The sequence below is a fragment of the Cibotium barometz genome, chromosome 25 (assembly GCF_041138505.1).
Source record: "Cibotium barometz isolate CiBa-2024 chromosome 25, ASM4113850v1, whole genome shotgun sequence".
Taxonomy (NCBI): Eukaryota; Viridiplantae; Streptophyta; class Polypodiopsida; order Cyatheales; family Cibotiaceae; genus Cibotium; species Cibotium barometz.
In genome coordinates, this window is record NC_141070.1 from 24,719,400 (window position 1) to 24,739,383 (window position 19,984).

Genomic DNA, 19,984 nt, shown 5'->3' on the forward strand with positions numbered 1-19,984 from the left:
AAGTCGATTAATTTCTCTCTTCTTAAAAGGCCTCAAAAATTCGACACTGCATACACATCTCTATGCAAAGAAGCATACAAGTTTCAATGAGTGTTGCCATGATGCTATGGATTTCACCGATAACTTCAAATTCCAAGATGGTTCTGGTCCTGAGGTGAAACCTAGAAATCAGTGGGGTGATGACCAAAGTTCAGGGTCTAGCGCGCTAGTAAATCCAGACCAGATAGCTAACCTAGTACTACGGAGATTGGGACAAACCTATCGTCCACCCATGCAGCCACAACAACAGCAGCAGAGAATGAGGAGTATACTTCCTACAGGTCCTCATCTTTGTGGAGCATGTGGCGGTGACCATAAAACAGAGGACTGTAATACCTTTTCTCCTCTAGTCACAAACCAACCCACAAAGAAGTGGTGCCAAGCCTGTGCTTGGAACTTTACTCATACCACCCAGGATTGTACTCGCATTGCGAGAATGAGACAGGAACGTGAGCAGCCGAGGGGTGGAGTGGCTCCACAAATGTATCAACAATATACGAATTTTGAACGTAAGCCACCGATGACACAAGAACAAGCACGACCTGTTCTTGGTGCTCAACCTCCTGCTCCAGGGACTGCTCCTGTGAGGGTTGTCGACTATGACAATTCAAATATGTGTAGAGAATTGGTAATCCCAGGCTATGTGGAGGAAGAATATGTATCATATTCATCCAAAGAAAATATCTTTGAAAGTCCCGCATACCCAAACCAAGCACTGGTGGAGATTCAACCAGGGGAACAAAACTCTTTAATGTTGCTAGGCGGCTACCAACCTAGGACTCCAGGCCCCTCAGGTCAATGGCAGCCAAGGAAAGTAGAGACCAAACCAATGGGCCCCTGTTATGAGTGCGGAGAACCCCATTGGGCTCGTGATTGTCCACATCGCTCAAGGCAAGCATCTAGATCCAATACAACAGCACAACAGTTTCCACCAATAGAGAGATATTGTCTAGGGTGTTGTGTCGAACACTTCCCGAAGGATTGTCTGTTGAAACCACATGAGGAAGGCACCTCTCAACCAAAGGTTTCACTCAACCTTGTAGGTACAGTTCCATCCCCACCTTCATCTGAGAATGAGGATGTCGTGCCACTTAGAGTCATGACTCGATCACAGACACGAAACGCTGAAATACAGACTGATGAGACACCTCGAACTAGGGACGCAAAGACAAATCTAGTGGACAAAACCCTACAGTCCAGTAGAAAAAAGACCACTAGGAGGAAGAAGAACCGAAACAAACAAACTAAAAGTACATCCACTAGTTCTCAGGAGACCTCTAAATAAAACATACGGGATAAAACTTTTACATCCCAGGAAGTGCGTGAGGAACATCAACCTCAACCTGAGCCTAGTGTTAAACAAGATAAGGCTAGTACGACTGAGGATAGTTCTGGGGGTTCTGTTTTTGTGGATAAAGTAAATGAGACTCTAGAGGCCATCATTGATGCTCATAGAAGTCGCATTGCAGCTTTATCTGAGCTACCCAAAAAGCTTCAAGAATACCCAAACCCTCGTGAGGAGAAGATCAATCTAGCTGTACACCAGCAACTCATTAGGGAAGCTCAGTCAATACTTGAGGGACCACCACCACCTATTCCTCGGGGCCCAACCTCTCTTAAGCCAACATTAGAAACTATACCGGAAGTGTCATCAAGTAGAGAAATGAAAAGTGAATTCATTTCACAAGCTCAAAGCGAAAGATCGGCACCAAGTGACACTCCATTGAAAGAAGAAATTCTGCCATCACCTAGCCTTGTCTTCCCATGCAATGATGAAATTATTGATGCTAATGAGGACATGGCAAATGACATGTGGGCCGCTGTAAATGAGAAAATAAATGAAAACATGTCTTCTGTTAGTTCGCCTCCATTCTCTGAGGTGGATTTTACCAGAGACACGGAAAACAAATTTGGACGCCCAAGCATCCAGGAGGAAGGTCAAACAATGGTTTCTCCTAGAAGTAAGCATACAATGAAAACCTTACCGTCCTATCTGGGAGAATATGAGAACTGTTCTCAAACCTTGAGGATACCCTCCATGCATAAAAGGTTGACAAAGGAGAAAGATATGAGTATGGTGCAAGCTATTTTGTCTGCACCAGTGGCTTGTAACTTACCTTTGCTTGAATTGATAAAGCTTAAACCTGAGTTGTGGAATGATATTGCCACATGTTTGTCAGAGCAGGTATTGCTACAAAAGGGTCACCATGAGTGTACTATACACTCTGAAACAAAGCATGTAATGCCAGTTCCTATCAACAAAGTAGGAAAATTTTGTGAAGACGATCAGGGAAATGCTACCCTCCCATTAGAAGTGCGAAAAGTATCTTCAACTGCAATACTTGATAGTGGTGCAGGAGTGGGCATTGTGACAAGGTCCATTTGGGAGAAATGGGGCAAACCAGCTATTAGGAGTACAAGGATGCGCTTGCAGCTAGCAGATGGAAGCTTAGAACATCCCCTTGGGCTGCTCGAGAACGTATTGGTCACCACATGTGGGATTGAATATGAGCATACCTTTGCAGTGGTGGATTTTGGAAAGCATCCAAACTATGAAGTGATATTGGGTAGACCATTCATGCGACAATTTCAAATGATTCAAGATTGGGGATACAATTACTTGTACCTCCGACATGATTCTGTCATCACAAGGGTCAACCTAAGGAATCACTCATATCGTGATGTAACAAGGTCTCCAATAGATGAGTTTGATTCTGCTTCATCTGAGGGCTCAAAAGTTACATTGTCAGATGGGCGAGAAGATCTATGGATGTGTGGAGCCTCCTGTAGGGATTTCAACACTGAGAGACTTAAGGGTAATCGAAGTGTATCTGACGAGGCATACATTCCACAACCCTTCCCTGAGCATTTAATTGATCCATTAGAATGGAGTCATGTCCTTGCAACATTATCGACATGTGCTTTACCGAAGCCAATTCAATTTTGTGACTCAGATGGATATGATATTGTTCCTATACGAATGATTTCACTAGTCTTTACTCATCTATTTTAGTACTCATTAAAACTTTAATCAGCCCTGCACTTGTATGCTCACGTGTGAAATCATCATTGCTGATTTTTCTTTTTTTTTTCTTTTCTTTTTTTTCAATAAAGGACTTTACTTGTATCAATTGTTTTTTTTGTTGCAGCTCTTGCTACTGCCGCGCTCGAGGACGTGCGCAAAATAGGAAGGGGGGAGTGTTGCTTGCAAATGAAGATCAATACCAGGATGCAACAAAAAAGATACTTAGGGCTCTTGTAAAGAGTTCCACTTTGTAGATGAATGTGGGAGAGGGCTTCACAATAATCCCACATGGGAACTTTTGAGAGTTCTAGAATTTTTGTATAAAAGGTGGCTCATTTGAGAGCTTAGACACACTTTTGGGCTTAGTTCATGCAAGAGCTCCTTTGAGAGACCTACTCTCCCTCTTCTCCATAGAGGTGAAGACTCTTCTCTCACCCCATCTACATCTTTGTATGAGATAAATCTCTTCATTGAATCATTAGCAATGTCATGAGTCATTCTCATCCTCTACTCTAATCATTTTACTCTTATGCATGCTTTTAGTATTTCATTTTTGAGTACATGGATTGATTTGAAGCTTTCATGGAAGCTTGATGCTTGAATGTGTGCATGCTTGTAGGAAGATAGGAGTGGAGTGAGGTCTTTCTCTTTGCTTGAGTGCATAGTGATTGTATTCCTCTTGCTTGTATTTGTGAATGAAGGGGTGTGTAGGAATGAGGACAAGTTGAGCTTGTGTGTATGCATAGTCTAGTGTCAAGTGGTGGTAGCCATGAGCATTCTCTCCATTTGTGGATAAGCTCTTGTGCACCGGTACGGGTCGAATCCCTAGCTCCGACAGGGATGCAAATCCCATTGGATTGAGCTACACGTGGATCGTGCTACTCTTACTACAAGTGAGAGAGTTCTCCGTCTCTCCAGCCATCTTGTCTAATGATGTCTGGGCAGACTTACTCAAAAGGGATATTAATAAATTTTGGCTCAAAGGTAAAAGATTTTGGAAGGGTTTCTCTCTCAATGATGTTTTGTTCTCTAAGGCCTATCTCTCCCCTATAGGCAGCAAACTATGCTGTAGGATGTGGGAGTCTTGGATGAAATACAAAAAGCTCTTCTGCTTCCAAACCTTTACTAAGAGAGGTAGGTATGCCTATGCTGCTGACTCTATGTGGTTTGGGCATCTCGTATCTCCGATCTCCAATGAACAGGTCCAGACCAGTCTTTCTTGTTTCAAAGCTGGTATAAAGGTTTGGGGTGACTTATGTGACTCAACTGGCATATTAAACAGGGAACAACTCTACAATAAATTCATCTTATCCCGTGGTGGAGTTGAGTTGGTCATTCAGAGGTGTAATGCTCTTAAGGTCTCCATTCCCCCGGGGCTGATTTGTGACTGAATTACCTTTTCTAAAGCCATCTGGTGGGGCGACTCCAGTAATCTTGTCAAGTTACCTAACACTTTTCATGCAAAGAATCTGATTCTTAAGCTCAATAAGAGATGGTCCTTGGCCTGGAACAAACATCAATGGGCCTTCCGATTTAAGCTTATTTGGGCCTTCGCTCATGAAAGGAAACACGCCATTTTGGCCTGGCTGGTCATGCACAAAGCGACCTAGACCCTTGAGAAGGCCCTGAAGTTTGGACATGGGAACGGCCTTTGTCCCCGCTGTAATTCCAAGCTAGAAACTGTCCCCCATCTCTTCTTCTCTTGCCCAAACACTAGGCAATTCTTGGATATTCTGAACAATGCCTTTAAGAAAATTAGGAAAATCCCTTTGAGTTGGAAAGAAATCCTCCTAGGAGAATGCCACTCTATGGACCCCTTAACATGGCAGTCCGTCAGAATTCTGTTTCTTTGGCATGTATGGAAGCAACGTAATGAAGCGCTATATGAAATTAAAACTAATCACCACTTTTATCTTTTTCTTGACAGTGTACTCAAGCTTATCCATCAACTCCAGCCGAAAGGTGTTTCCATGGAGGTGGACCGGTGGCAAGACCTACCTTGGAGGAAATGGAAGAGATTCCATGTCTCCTCGCATTGCCAAACAAAGGAAGTTATGTTACAAGGGCTCCATCTGGAATGTCAAAGAAGGCTGCAAAATTCCGAGTTCTACGTCCAGGCTTCAGAGAGCTTCTGTGGGGTTCTTTAAGCCCTCATGGCCTCAATTTTCTGCTCATGATATTCTACCATCCTCTCAGTCTAGCTCCACTGGGGCTGGCTGGCCATTGCCTAGTGCCTCAATCTGTGATTCAAGATTTGTCTGTCAAACTGGTTCATCAGAATTGTTATGCTCATTATGTTTCATCATCCTCTCTCACGGATTAGAAGAGGGGCTGGCCGCCGAGAATTGATACATCAGGATTTTCTGCTGTAGTGTCTCTGTTGTTCCTTTTCTGAAGATCTCTACCTTTACTGATGCTGGCTGGCCGAACAGTTCATGATATGATTTAGTACAGTTTCTGCTTTTGTTTCAGGGTTTTTACCCTCATTTGCTGAAGGTTTCATCAGGTCGTCGTATCTCCCCATGGACCTTCCACATGGGAACTTGTAACCATATTATTTTCTAATATATTCCACCGTTTTAACTAATTTAAAAAAGAAAAATGCTTATGAAAAGAATTAAATAAGTTCTTTAACGTTCATTTAAAATTTTGCGTATAAAAAAGCACGGGGGGCGCGGGATGAAAGTAACCGTCACAGATTACAAGCGTGCAATTTGGTGGAAGAGCGGAGGAGTTAATACTACTTAATAGAGACGAAGACCCGATATATTGAAGACGAACCGAATTAAATGTTGCACATGCAGAACCGGTGGTAATATCATCATTGATAATTTTGATACATGTTTGGCTTTTCTATATAAATAAATCAGGTAGGCTCAATTTTAAGAATTTTGAGAATATAAATTAAAATCTTCTACAGGAAAAAAATATATACATTGTTCAAAAGAAGAGACTCTTATATTTTTCCAAAAAAATATATGCACACAAAAACAGCAAAAAATTAAATCAAGAAGGGTAGCTAGAAAATAAGAACAGGTAAACTGATAGATTTTTTCTCATAGATCTTACAGGGTAGAATACACTGACAAGGGTTCGCCTGCGCAGCAGGTGAGAGAGGCAAGTGATCATTCTGCTGAATAGAGTAGAGCACTGGATTAACGAATAATTAGCAAGTGCGAATGCATCTTGATTAATTAATTGGTGTGCGCGATATATATATATATATATATATATATATTGCCGCAGCAAATAACATGCTATAATCGGATCAATATAACCTTCTAGCCAAGACATAAGATACTTTACCCACAGCGCGCGCCATGTAAGATTGAATAGAGCATTTAATGCTGAAATTCTGTTACATTCCCACGAGATTGTTGCTTGCTGAAATTGCTAACTGTGCTGATATCTTCGCAATATATAGTCGGCAACCATGGGCGTGGAAAAACCAGGTTACACGTGTGAGCTCTCGGTTTGCCATGCAAAATGGGAAGCTCATCACTACGACCACAGCGGCGATAGCATACTGGGTTGTGCACGCCTGCGCGTGCAAACGCCCATCTGAATTGTGGCATCGGGAACCAGAAAATTGCAATACTGTCTCAACATTGCAACCGTGGTGAGATGTATAACTTGCTGATATCCTCGGCTATCCTTTGTGCATCCATGGATACACCCAGCAACCCTTTCCTTGCAAACCCAGCTGAATACAGCCCATTTTTCCCCTTCCAGTTACTTGGTAGACTTGGTTCAGGGAAGCCTTCCGCAGAAAAAAGCTCGTTGTCCTGAAAGTCCACCGGGGAGAATGTTAAATCTTTCAAATCAAACTTAAACCTAATAGAATATAATGAGCAGACTTGCGCTATCATATTGTAAACCTAATGGAATATAATGAGCAGACTTGCGCTATCATATGGTGTGAGACTGTAGTGACAAACAATCCAAAACAGGTCACGAACATTAAGCCAACTTTCACGTCCTTGAAATATTAAGAACGCTGATGGAATTGAACTATGTACCTTGAGCCAAGAGGGAACATTGCTTTTAAACCCAGTAGCGAGGACAACTGCATCAAAATCTTGATAATTAAAATCTGTAAATGTGCACCCATTCGAGGCAAACTCTTGCACGCCTGCGAGGACCTGTAGAATCGCAAAACAAAGATTAAACAAGGGCAAAAAATGTAGCAAATAATATATGAATTAAACCTCAGATGTCTGCCAAAGGCGACCTTAGTACAACGACTACGTTAACATAAAGAAAATAAGACGTGTAAACATTAAAAAATTATACTAACCTCAATACAACCTTCCCGGATTTTGGACAGAGTGCCAGTATCCAAGGATGGGGTCTTTCCTGTCTTGCTCTTCATCTCCATAGGACCAACTTTAGGCCTTTGTAAACCTAGCTGGCTTGTTTCGCCCAAGATTAACCGAGACATCAACAAAAGCAAACGATCCGTCCACCGCAAGGAGAAGATCTTCAAGAGGGCCATAGCCACAGAGAAGGTAGAAAATCCCAGCATTTCTCTTGGAAGAACGTGCACCTGATCAAAATAAAACTAATATTCATTGCTCTGCATGACATATTTAAGCAAGCCCTTCACTAAGGAGCATGCAGAAAGAGCCTTGCCGATTAATCAGTAAACGAAAATATAATATCGATTGCTAATGATAAACTAACACGCATAATTTAAGGACCATGCAGAAACAAGTTTGTAATTATCACAAGCAAAAGATCAAGGTTATGATGACAACGACGGACGATCGAGCGAGGGCATGTAACCCAACCAAAATGAAAGATCAAGTTTCGAGTCACGTAGTAATGGTTTTGTGAGCAAAACCCAAGACGATAGATTAAGGGTCGGGTAAAGTAATAAAGATTAAAGGAACATACCTCGCTCCTTACCGACAGGAAGGCTTCCGCATGATGGTTTGCTAAATCGAGAGCGACTTCGAGACCAGAGTTTCCACCACCGATTACAAGCACTTTCTTGCCTCTGAACTCTGCGCCACTTTTGTATTCGCTGGTGTGACAAACTTTCCCTCTGAAGGTGTTCATACCGGGAAAATTTGGCCACACTGGCTGTGCATTCTCACCAGTAGCTACAATAAGCCACCTTCCAACAAAGGTCCTGAGGCCCTTAGAGCCCCTGCTTTCAACTTGCCACAACCCAGTCCCAGCAGAATAGGTTGCCTCCACAACACACTCACTGAACAGAGGCTTGATATTAAAAGTCCTTGCATACTCGTCAAGATAGTCCAGGAACTGAGCTCTAGTGGGAAATGTCGGAAATGAAGAAGGAAATGGCAAATAAGGCAGCTCACAGAACTGCTTGGCAATGTGTAGCCTTAGCCTATCGTATGTCCTGTACCTCCACAGAGAACCAATGCAGTCTTCTCTTTCCAAAACAAGGCTGGAGACACCTCTTCTCTGCAAGCAGGCTGCTGCCGCAAGCCCTGCTGGCCCGGCCCCCACTATGATTGCTCCCTCAACCCAGTTGATGGAAGGGCTCAACAGTTCACAGTGGTCACTGGAAGCTTCCCCAAACAGTTCGACGAAGTTAGAGGGAACAGCCCCAACCTCCTCTCCATCCAAAGCTCTTGCACGAATGACACGAGGTGCGAGAAGGGCTGATCTGGGGTCACTCACCTTACACATGTTGGTGCAGTGTGGAGCTTCGTAGGAAAGCTGCAACACACACCTTCACTGTGTTCTCTTGAGATGCATAGGGTATTAGAGGCACCTAAGTAGAGCTACGCAGAAAGAAGCGCAAGGGAGCAATGGGTTATATAGGTATTACAAACAATATATAGAGGATCAAGAGCTACATCGGCACCAGCTACAGACAAATGCAGAACTGTGAAGGTAAGGCGCAGGGAGTGACGACGAGGGGGTATATGGTGATACCTACTGCTAGCCAGAGTTGGGCATTAGCGATGAAAAGGCCTATGCTGAGGGCAAGACAAAAATGGACGGGATAGTATGGTTGTATACAATGCAGGGAGGCCAAACGAGTGGACGAAAGATTACTGTTCACAGAAACGAAATCATAGAAGGGCGGGCGGGATAAGGCTTATTTGTGAAAAAGGGAGAGATTTAGGAGAGATACGTAACGCTAATATTTATTCTTTAACGACAAAGCGTGAGTCCCAACGGAATGATGGCCGGGAAAAGTTGTGGTTTGGCTGGCGGCCCTGATGATTGAGCATTTAATGGACTCGCCTCGTTCCGCAGTCCTGATGATTGGGAACTCATGAGAGCAAAAAGGGTAGTCGGTAGCTTTCACTAGCCAATGGCCATTGTCCTTTCTTGTAATTGCTACGTCTCAACAAGTTCCTTTTCACACTCCGCTCACAACTCCAAGAGCAGGAACCCTGCTTTAAGGAAATAACCAATCAAAACGTTATAAATTTAACGGGTCGTGGGCTCTGTCAAGAAACAAGCATGTTTTTTGTTTATTTTTCTTAAAAAAACGATGTCCATGCGACCACCACCTTTCCCGGCAGCCTTGCTTTTTGCCCTGCCCACCCTGCCCGACTGTGTAACTGGTTCGCTATACTATTCGACCAGGCTCAAAGCCTAGGAGCATTGAGCAATGCTCCAAAAAAGAAGTATTCTTAGGACTTGTTCACGCACAAGAGAGTTACCCGCATTGCTCGCAACTCAAAGCCTAGGAGCATTGAGCAATGCTCCAAAAAAGAATTATTCTTAGGACTTGTTCACGCACAAGAGCATTTTCAACCACCCCCGGGGCAAGGAAAGGGTTGTGTGTGTGTGTGGCCCCATTTTGGGTGTCTTCTACTCTATATCCTTGTGCACTCAAGACACCAGCAACCTAGGGTCACCAGCCACACTGGTGCGGTTTCAACAACCTATAGCTATTGGAAAAAAGAACAAGGTTTCAGTGTAACTAGCTTTCTTTAATCAAATTTTTATAATCTCCTAACTTATAACTAAAAATGCAAAACATTTCATCAATTTTTTTAAACACAAGATCGATGCTTTGGCCCTTTTTTAGTTTCAACCTATGCAGAATACACTAATGCATGTATTTGTAGCCCTACTTAGGGTCACGAGGCTTTCACACTTAGTGATTATACTTTGCAATATTTCTTTCAAGCTACAATTTGCTAAGCTTCACACACATATTACTTAAGGTGCTTTCAAAAGTAACTGCAGGACCGTGTGGACACATTGAGTGTGCACTTTTGTACGCCCAATCATGCACTTGACTATGTAGATTCACAGAGGCACCTGAACCATTGGCTCTAAAGTAAATTGATCTCTTAATCATACTTTAAAAAATGTGACAACGAAGCTCTCTAATTGGTTACAAATAACCCTTCATGTGTGTCAGTGTGACAAAGGTAGCTAGATATGATTCAGTGTGACAAAGGTAGCTAGATATGACAAAGGTAGCTAGATATGATTCAGATTCTCGCATAGGATTTAGACCCATGTTTCAACACCCTTAGGTTGGGTTCACAACTTTTTGCTCAAAACTTTATGACTTGGGGTGAACTTGGCCTTGTTGATGCCTAGTACCTATAGATTACAACATATCATAAAGAGGCCTTGCTGCTTCTTATCACTTGTAGACTACAACATATCATAAAGAGGCCTACCCACCAAGTGGTAGGGTGTCATAACATATCATAACAAGAGCTACCTATGTGGTAAGCTTGATGGTGTAAATTTGTCTCTTACAATTTGCCAAAAGTGAAAGGCTTTCTACCTTGTGTCTAGCCTCCTCCTGTCAAAAGCCTCTTTCCCTTTTTGGCCTTTCTTAATAGTGCATAATTCCTTAAGCATTCAGCTTTTTCCATTTAGGGAATGCAAGAGTTTGGCTATTATTATAAATTGATTAGGATTGTGCTTGTTTTACATCTATGTTGGCTCTAGTGTTTCTTCATTAGGTGCTCCAATCATGGCATTGTCATTAAAGCCTACTTAAAGGGCTTATACGATTATCAATTAGGTGAAATTTTGAATTGCAACTTTAGACTTATGGAAGAATTGGCCTGCAATCCATTAAATAAATCTCACAGTAGATTATGCTTTAAATAGAAGGTGTGGATGTTATGAAGGATGAGTTGGCCCAGAGCAATGCAGTTTGTATGTCCTTGAAAAATCAAAGATATTGAGCATAGGCTCTCTTCCATAAGTATAACAACATGCAAGAATGTAGTATCTTTTGGCCATAATCTGTGCATCCAGCTTTGACACCCCTATAGCCACTCTTAAATCAAAGTGAGAAGAAGGAGAAGGAGGAGGAGGAGGAGGAGGTAGGGACTTTTAGAAAGAAGGGCTTATCTAAGCAGAGGCCTACTTAATTGATATATTCAAACAAATAAAGATATTGAGCACAACTCAACCTCTTGTCTTGTTAGTACCTTCAGACTGATACTCGAATGGTTACCTATTGTCGTTCATGAGAAGAAGGATCATGCAAGAAGCTAGTATCTTCTAGCCATAATCTGTGAACCTAGCTTTGACATCATTATAGCCACTCTTAAATCAAAGTGACAAGAAGGAGGAGGAGGAGGAGGAGCAATGCATTTTGCATGTCCTTACATAACTCATCCTTTTCTCTTGTTAGTATCTTTCAACTGATATGCGAATGATTACAGAGTCTCTTCCACGAGAAGAAGGATCATGCAAGAAGGCGGTATCTTTCGGCCATAATCTATGAATCCAACTTTGGCATCATTGTTAGCCACTCTTAAATCAAAGTGAGGAGGAGGAGGAGAGTAGGGATTTTTAGAAAGAAGGGTTTATCTAAGAAAAAGTCTACTTACTTTACCCTAATGGGTTTATCTTAGAAAGAAGGGTTTATCTAAGAAAAAGTCTACTTACTTTACCCTAATGGGTCTTTGTAGATGGCATTAATTCCCAACTATGTTAGACATAGGAATTTATAATTGTACCTACCTTTGTAAATGGGCTTGAATTTCCAACTATGTTGACACATAGAAGTCTATAATCGTACCTTCCTTTAAAGTTTTTTAGTAATAAAGATAAAAAATATTGTTTCATTTACACATCAACCTCATTTTATAAATCAAAGTTTTATCAATGTTCCTATTTTTTAAATTCTAAAAAATGCAATTACCAGAATGGGGAGATTGGGAAATTTTTATAATCTACATAGAATAATTTTGTAGGTTTTCATAGTGTTGCTATATGCGCTCATTTTTACACTAAAACTTACATTGCTAGAGTGATGCATATTATAGTAGTTGTATCAATACATATATGAGTGAGCATATCGGTGTGCTCCGAGTATAGGCAACATACCAATGATTTGGGGCCATGGAACTTTACCTTTTTCTTTCATGTGGCAATGATATATGTTCATTAAAAATGAACCATATGTTGTAGTGACTCGTGTCAAATAAATAATCCATATATATATGTGTTATTTTGATGCCATTAAAGGGATGCAATTAGTTTGAAAATTTCCTTTATGCTAGGTGTAACTTTATATATTAAAATGTGAGGAAAGTATTTGCATGGCTCAAAATTCTATAATTGTTGGACTTCTATCTTCTCCAAGCAACCATCATAATTCTCAACATGTCGGATAGATTAGCCGCTCTCAACATGCAGGACATATTAGCCACTCTTCTTGTAGAAAAGTTGTTAAACTATTGAGAGTCGAGACTTAAAGAGGATTATTTTTCCACAATGAGGACATGGAGTGACACTATAGGGTTATCCTCCATGGCTTTTATATAATTTGTTATGATAAATTAATAATATGAAAAAATTCAAACATGTAACTAAATATAGAGCGTGCATGCGTGCGTGCGTGCACACACGAATGCATGCGCGCGCGCACACACACACACACACACACACGAGGCATTTTCTAAACACATACACACACACATGTGACATGAGGAAAGTTCTCAATGAGTCATGTGCTTCTATCTTACTAGCCCACATTTCACATGGAAGGGAGCAATGTTACATAAGGCAAGCCTATATATTGAGAGACTAAATTTTTTTAAGGCTATAAAATTTAGCATATATTGATCTAAAACCTTTGAAGGTTATGGCAAGAGGTGATACTTGTCACATAAATATCACATATTTTATGGGCATGTAAATTTTGTTCAAAATACATTTATCAATTTCATTAGACCTCTTTTTCACTTGGATGAAGCTATGTCGATTGAGAAGTTATCATGGTCATTTAGTTGTATTAATATATGCTTTAATAATTCATGTACATATAATTATACCTTGAGATAAAATTTACTAAATCCAAAGAAATGTAGCATTACTCTACCATATGCTATAATAATATTTAAATGTATGTGATGCTAAAGCATTCATGGAGTGTGCATGTCTTTCCCCCCAGATTTGGGAAAGATTTTCCTATCCCATCTTCTCAAACCACAATCATGTACTTGCCACACATTTATTACATTTTATAAATATTAGAATGGCCTAATGAAAAAGACCATGGAACGTCATTGTTTGAGAAAGTAGTATAGGGGGAACTTTCTCGTCTCTTTCTTACATCAATGTTCCATAAAAGGAGGAGGTATAAGAAAATACATGTCATTTTTAAATTATTATTATTATTTGCATAGTGGAAGTAGAATAGCATACAATAAGTTCAAGGAGGCCAGAAACCCATGTACACCACCACATGGTCCATCTCATTATTCTTATGCTCATTATTAATATGGAAGGCATGCATCTTGGAAGTAGATGGCCAAAGCTTGCAAGGTCTTTGATTGTTAGTGATTCTAATCCCTTTAGGATTAAACCATGAAAGAAGTGTTACACATGCTCTCTTTGCTCTAAAAATATGTGTACCTTATATACCCTAAATTATAGATGTTATCGTATGACTTTGAATATGCATAAACTTATTAACTACTTTGAGAAATCATGTAAAATAATATGTGTACCTTATATACCCTAAATTATAGATGTTATCGTATGACTTTGAATATGCATAAACTTATTAACTCCTTATTAACTACTTTGAGAAATCATGTAAAATAATGGTAAGTTTCATATTGAAATATTTATAAAGAAACTAAAATGGTAGGTGGGTTTAAAGAGTGAGCTAGCTTGTTGATGTAGCTGAGAGAACAGCTCCTTTATGATCATCTACAAGGGAAAGGTTGGGAAGGAGACATATTCATCCTTGCACCCCTTCATTTGTACCATTGAAATTGCTATTTAATTCAGGGTGAAGATGTTAGATTGATTGAATCAAATTCAAATTTTATATAAGCTTGAGAAGGCATGTGATGAGAAGTTAATAAATCGCACTGTACACTAGCATTATAACATCTATTCACTAGCATATACCAAGTTTGCTTTTGAACTTATTCCATGAAATATAAGGAACAAGATTGATTTAGCATTCTGTCAGAGTAGATTATGCTTCAGAAGGTGTGGATGTTATGAAGGAAAAGCCCGTAGAGAAAAGCATTTTGTATGTCAAACAAATCAAAGATAACTCAGCCTTATTAGTATCTTTGGTCTAATACTCGAATGGTTATACAGGCTCTCTTCCATGTGCATAAGGATCTGGTTCCTTTGAAAATAAAAGAAATGCCAAAGTTCAACAAGAAAATTTCAATTTCAATGACAAATAATATATTATAATCCGAATTTACAAGCCAATACTTGAAAAAAATGTTTAAAGACAATACTTAAGCTCAATCAAGATTTAGACTTAAAAATGACTACAAATCATAAAAATGTGTCAAGATTTATAATACAAATACAAATGTAGTCCTTAAAATTAAAGGCGACATGGAGTTTCAACTTGGATTTTTTTTTTGAATCACTACGAACCTGGTTATGTGAGCACTAAGTTACAAATCTGGTTATGTGAGCACTACGTATATTGCACGATAAACGAATCAGGATTGACGACTCTTTGGCAGCGAAATTGGCAATCAGGAAAGATTTCCTGACGGGACTTGAGTGCCTCGTCATCAGAGGGACGAGATTCGAGAGTTAAAAGGGAGCGTGAACGGTGAATATTTGGGGATGCGGATGCGGAGGCGTTGGTAGGCTGGGCCGGCGGCTCATGTAAGAGCGGACGCCGGGCAGCGGCCCTATACAAGAAGGGGGGGGGGGCGCAGCGAATAAAAAAAGGAGATAAATAATGATGAGTTGACGTAGACGGACTTTAATGGCCGAGAGCGCTGGTATCGAAGATTTTGGCCATTTCGATATGTGCAGACGCCTGAGGAGTCAGGACTGAAGAGGAACTCAACGAGCGAGTTCCGACTTCCGAGTCCGCCCCAAACTTGGCGGTTTCTTCTTGGCTAATAAACACCCATGTTAAAATTAATTAAAAAAAGCTCTTTATTATATTTTAATAGTGGGACGCTTGGTTGCCTATTTATGTTCAGGCCAGCACTAAACGGACTCCAGGAGCCAATCACCGCTGAGAATTGCATGTTGCGTTTTTTCCTCATCCGGTGCTTCTCCGTTCAAGTTTCTGATGAAGGGCTGCGTTTTCTGCTAATCAAGGGCTACGTTTTATGCTGTGTTTTCGAGCTTGCGTTTCGAGGCTTCTTCGCTCACTCAGGCTATGTCTGGTCTGGTTGTTTTTGTGCAGGTGAAAGATGGGGACGTAATCAGATAGACTATGTAGTATGCGGTCGATCGGTCACATGTGCGAGATGGGGAAGCAATTGGATGGACTATTTGGTCGATCGGTCACATGTGTGAAATGCTCCGACCGACGTGAGGAAGAATTCAATCGGACGGACTATTTGGTTGATCGGTTACATGTGCGAGATGCTCCGAACGACGAGGGGCACGATCCAATGGGACGGACTATTTGGTCGATCGATCACATGTGCACGAAGCTCCGATCGGCATGGTCACATGTGCACGATGCTCCGATCGATTGGTCCGATCATGCGCTTTTTAGTAGGACGAAGGTCACCGCACGAGACGTGAGAGATAACTCTCCGTCCGGTTAATCGATGCTCCGATCATGCGCTTTTTAGAAGGACGAAGGTCACCGGAGGCTCGAGACATGATACCTCTCGGAACGGCTAATTACTTCTCGGCGGGACGGAGGCCACAGGCCGGGACATGTGCGTAGGCTATCTGGCCGCTGAGATGATTTGATAACGTGGCGTTCTTAATCAATTACAAATGACCGCTACTAGATTGGCGGGCAGCGTGATTCATCATCATCATCATCATCATCAGACGACTAAGGAACAACTGTACTGTGTAAGTTATGGCGGCGTTAATTAGGATCGCTAAATTTTGTTAACCTACTAGCAGTCACCACGTCGATATTGAATGGGGCCTGACGAGGCTAGCTACCGCTTGTCACGGTAGAAAAGGTTGCATAAAAAGCACGCTTTTCGAGGACTAGTCGACTACCAGCCATTCACAATCCCCCTTTCACTCGTTGGGGGACTGGCAAGCTTGTACTCTCTCTCTCTCCCTCTCGTGCACCATAGGAGCCAATCAGTTTTGAGTCGACGCCCATTTGGCATTGTTGGTAGGGCAATTCCTCTCCGGGAACCCGCCGGGTTTGCAGAGTTTTTAGTGGGTGAGCCTAAAGGCAAGTCCCACAATACTTGGGTTCTTTAGGGAGTTCTTGGTCGCTGTCGTGCCCAGTTCTTGGGTCTTCCCAGGTCATGTTTTAAGGAAGTAGTGAAACCGTCCTCACGACAACCGAGACGACGAAGCTAATGACAAAAGCGTTTCTCTGCTCGAGTCTTAGAGATGAGCATGCTCATCTCTGACCCCGGCTCAAAAAACATAAAACATAGGAGCCAGTCAATGATAGAGTATATGACATGGTAGTCTTTTTTGAATAATACATTATCTTTCGTTTTGAGTTTTTTTTAATAGAAATTCGAGTCTGGACAGTGGAGATTGGGAGTTTTTTTAAAGAATATTTAAAATATATTAATCAATGAAGATATTTACATTAAACCATCCTTTTACAACTCTCTTGAGCCCCTATCACCATCCTATTCCAATTCACACTTGCTGTTATTCAGAAGATATTTACATCAGCCTACCTTTTACAACCTTCAAGAGCCCCCAACCTGTTCCAAATCACACTATTCAGTAATTTGCAGAGAAAGTCCCATCTTTCATTCTCCCACACAAAAGAGGATTGACTCCAAGATATATGGAGTCTTTTATCAGTTTACCTTCTTGAGTCTTGATGACAAAATGTCTCATGGTAAATTTGTGTAACTCATTCTCACATAAGTCAAGCCCCCCTTGGCAATTTTTGCAATCCCAACCAGGGCTTGAAAAAAACAGCATTGTAGCATATTGGTACCAGCCAAAATTAAGAAAAATCGGCTGAGATTTTAAGTAGTCCTTATTTTAAAGAATGACTTTTCATATATTTTAGTTATAAAACTGGCATACTGTAGAGATTTTAAAACAAAAACGACTAGATTTAAGATTTGTCCTTATTTTGATTGGTTGAAAAATATGGTTTTTTCAAGTGTTAATCCCAACATTTCAATTGAAGGGCTTATGTTAAATGTGCATTTCTTCGTGAAGAAATTGACCAACCAATGTGCATTGCTAGAAAAAAAAAAACTACAACTTAGTGTATTTTTAGCGACTAGAATTATGGAAAAAAATAACTAAGAGTTTGGATTTATTCACTATACATTTTAATTACAATATTATAGGTCCACCATTGTATATAATTTTATTTTTCTTTATAAACACTAGGACATAGTACTACTTTTTACTAAACTCTACCTGGTTTCTAAAGGAATTATCATAATTTTGTAGTCTTCTCGTGAAGGTTAACCCCCCTTGAAAGCGCAATACAACCTTCAAATTTTAGGCATGTTCATGCCCATTGGCTCCTCATTTAGTCATCACAAGGAACCTATTTACGCAAGTCATAAAACGAGGAGCCAAGGGTTTGGCTCCTCGTTTTAGCCAACCTCATTTAGCCACCACAAGGAACCTATTTACGCAAGTCGTAAGGTTGGGCTTTGGTTTCTTGGTAAAGCACACTCAAAACCACAATTTGGTTCATGGGTCAAAGACTTGGTGGTGAGATTTGACTCCCAACAATAGGTAAGAGAAATAGCCTGAAGGAAGGAGAAAAAGGTGGGAGGTGGGCACATTCTACTTGTAGATCTATGTCAGGCTAAAGAACGTAGGTTGAATACCATGCCACTAGATCTTGGTGAAGCTTGGATTGCCATTAGCCCAATCAGTGGGGTTGAAAACTAGCCCTATATGGATCCTAGTTTAGGCATCTGTTTAATGCCATAGGCCAACGATCCACTATCTCATGTGAACAAACCCAAGCTTGTTCACACACAAACCACTTGGTAGCTGGTGGGTTGGAAACATTTTTTAATTTAGGTAGTTGAACCTTGGCTAAAAATAAAAAATGTCTACTAATTAATTGCCAATTGGTTGGCAAATATAGTCAACAAGTTGGCAACAACCAAGGGAAGCATGTGGACACACTGTGTATAGCCTAAAAATAAAAAATGGCAGCTAACCAACTATAGTCAGTTGGTTGGTAACCAACCAAGGGAAGCATGTAGGCACACTATGTATGGCATGATTTTGAAAACTAGACATTTGAGCATTAGAGATCTTGACAAGTTCATTAGGGGAGTTTAACACCATTTATTTCTTATGGAAGACCACTCTTGGAATTGATCAGAATACTTGCCAAAATGCCATTTAGCCTCTCAATAGAAATTTGGCATGTGTCCTTATATGTTGACCACCAATGGTTGAGAATGATATTGCATTTGTCGTCTCATGTGAAGATCTCCTAGGTAGGCACTTCTGAGATGTGTCTTTGAATAAGTATATAGTTTTTAGCATTTTTTGAGGCGTGCAAATTAGAGGAACTAGAATACAAATTTGGTATGCGCATCTGGATGCTCATCTTGACATCTCTCTTGGTTTTAGCTTTTTCTTAAGGCGTACAAATTAGAGGAACTAGAATACGAATTTGGATGCTCATCTAGATAACTCTCCTTCTCAAGTGGCAATTATACAACTCCCCCTCAAACTCCCTATGGATAGTATTTCTTCAACTTTCAATCATAATTTTTAGTGGGATGCTTTCCCTCACATCAGGATCTCTATGTTCTCTTAAGCATTATATTAATGCTTACCTAATCACTAGAAGTGTTTGTCTTACATAGCACCTGAAAGTGCCAAGAAATATGTGAAAAGGTTTGTATCTCATTTTGGTACCCAAACCTTATACTCAAGATTAAGTGTAGTAGGATACAGATCTTGACCCATAAATAAACACAAAACAGCCAAGTGAAAGCTAAAAGGTTTGTATCTCATTTTGGTACTCAAACCTAATACTCACACGACTGAGTGTAACATGATATAGATCTTGTCCCATATAATAGCCAAACAATAGCCATGTGAAAGTTGAAATGTGTAAAAAAAACAATTTTTAAGCTTGACCTTAATAAGGTACGTCTAAGATCTATGAATTATTTGCTTATAAAACATCTTCTTAAAAATTATCACTAAAAATTTTTGGGTTCAAAAAACTATATATAAGATGTTCTTTGTAAATTTTATCTAAATAAACAAACATAAAAAATATAAGGGCCTTTCCTTATATCTCCATTTGTTTTCACTCCTTCATGAATTTCCCATCTCTCTCTCTCTCTCTCTCTCTCTCTCTCTCTCACACACACACACACACACACACATAATGCTTTCCCTTGTTTTCTAATGAGTTTAACTAGGGTGTCTTAAGAAGTTTCAAGTTTCACACAATACTTACAATCCACATTTGGAAACTGTTCTTTTCTTGGGAATTCACGCATATCTTGGCTAAGCAAGAAAAAAAAAATTATGGTAGTATGACACATACCATTCATGATGCTACATCATCTAGTTGTAAATCCCTTAACTTTGTCACATGGAAGG

General features: G+C 40.4%; 1 protein-coding gene across 1 annotated transcript; it reads right to left on the minus strand.

Moving 5' to 3' along the window:
• Positions 1-6,525: 6,525 nt before the first annotated feature.
• Positions 6,526-8,951, minus strand: LOC147624385 (indole-3-pyruvate monooxygenase YUCCA1-like). Its single transcript, XM_086819952.1, has 4 exons — positions 7,961-8,951; positions 7,362-7,610; positions 7,084-7,206; positions 6,526-6,849 (listed from the first exon to the last, which is right to left on the minus strand). Exons 1-4 carry the CDS (start codon positions 8,723-8,725, stop codon positions 6,667-6,669), a joined length of 1,320 nt encoding a protein of 439 aa, XP_086676078.1. The 5' UTR covers positions 8,726-8,951; the 3' UTR covers positions 6,526-6,666.
• Between the last annotated feature and the right edge of the window lie 11,033 nt (positions 8,952-19,984).

Bases quoted from the DNA above. Each gene is read 5' to 3' on its own strand.
- LOC147624385 (XM_086819952.1), bottom strand. From the start codon at position 8,725: ATGTGTAAGGTGAGTGACCCCAGATCAGCCCTTCTCGCACCTCGTGTC. The intron at 7,611-7,960 runs GTATGTTCCTTT...TATTTTGATCAG, and splicing joins TCCTGTCGGTAAGGAGCGAG to GTGCACGTTCTTCCAAGAGA. The intron at 6,850-7,083 runs GTACATAGTTCA...GTGGACTTTCAG, and splicing joins ATGTTCCCTCTTGGCTCAAG to GACAACGAGCTTTTTTCTGC.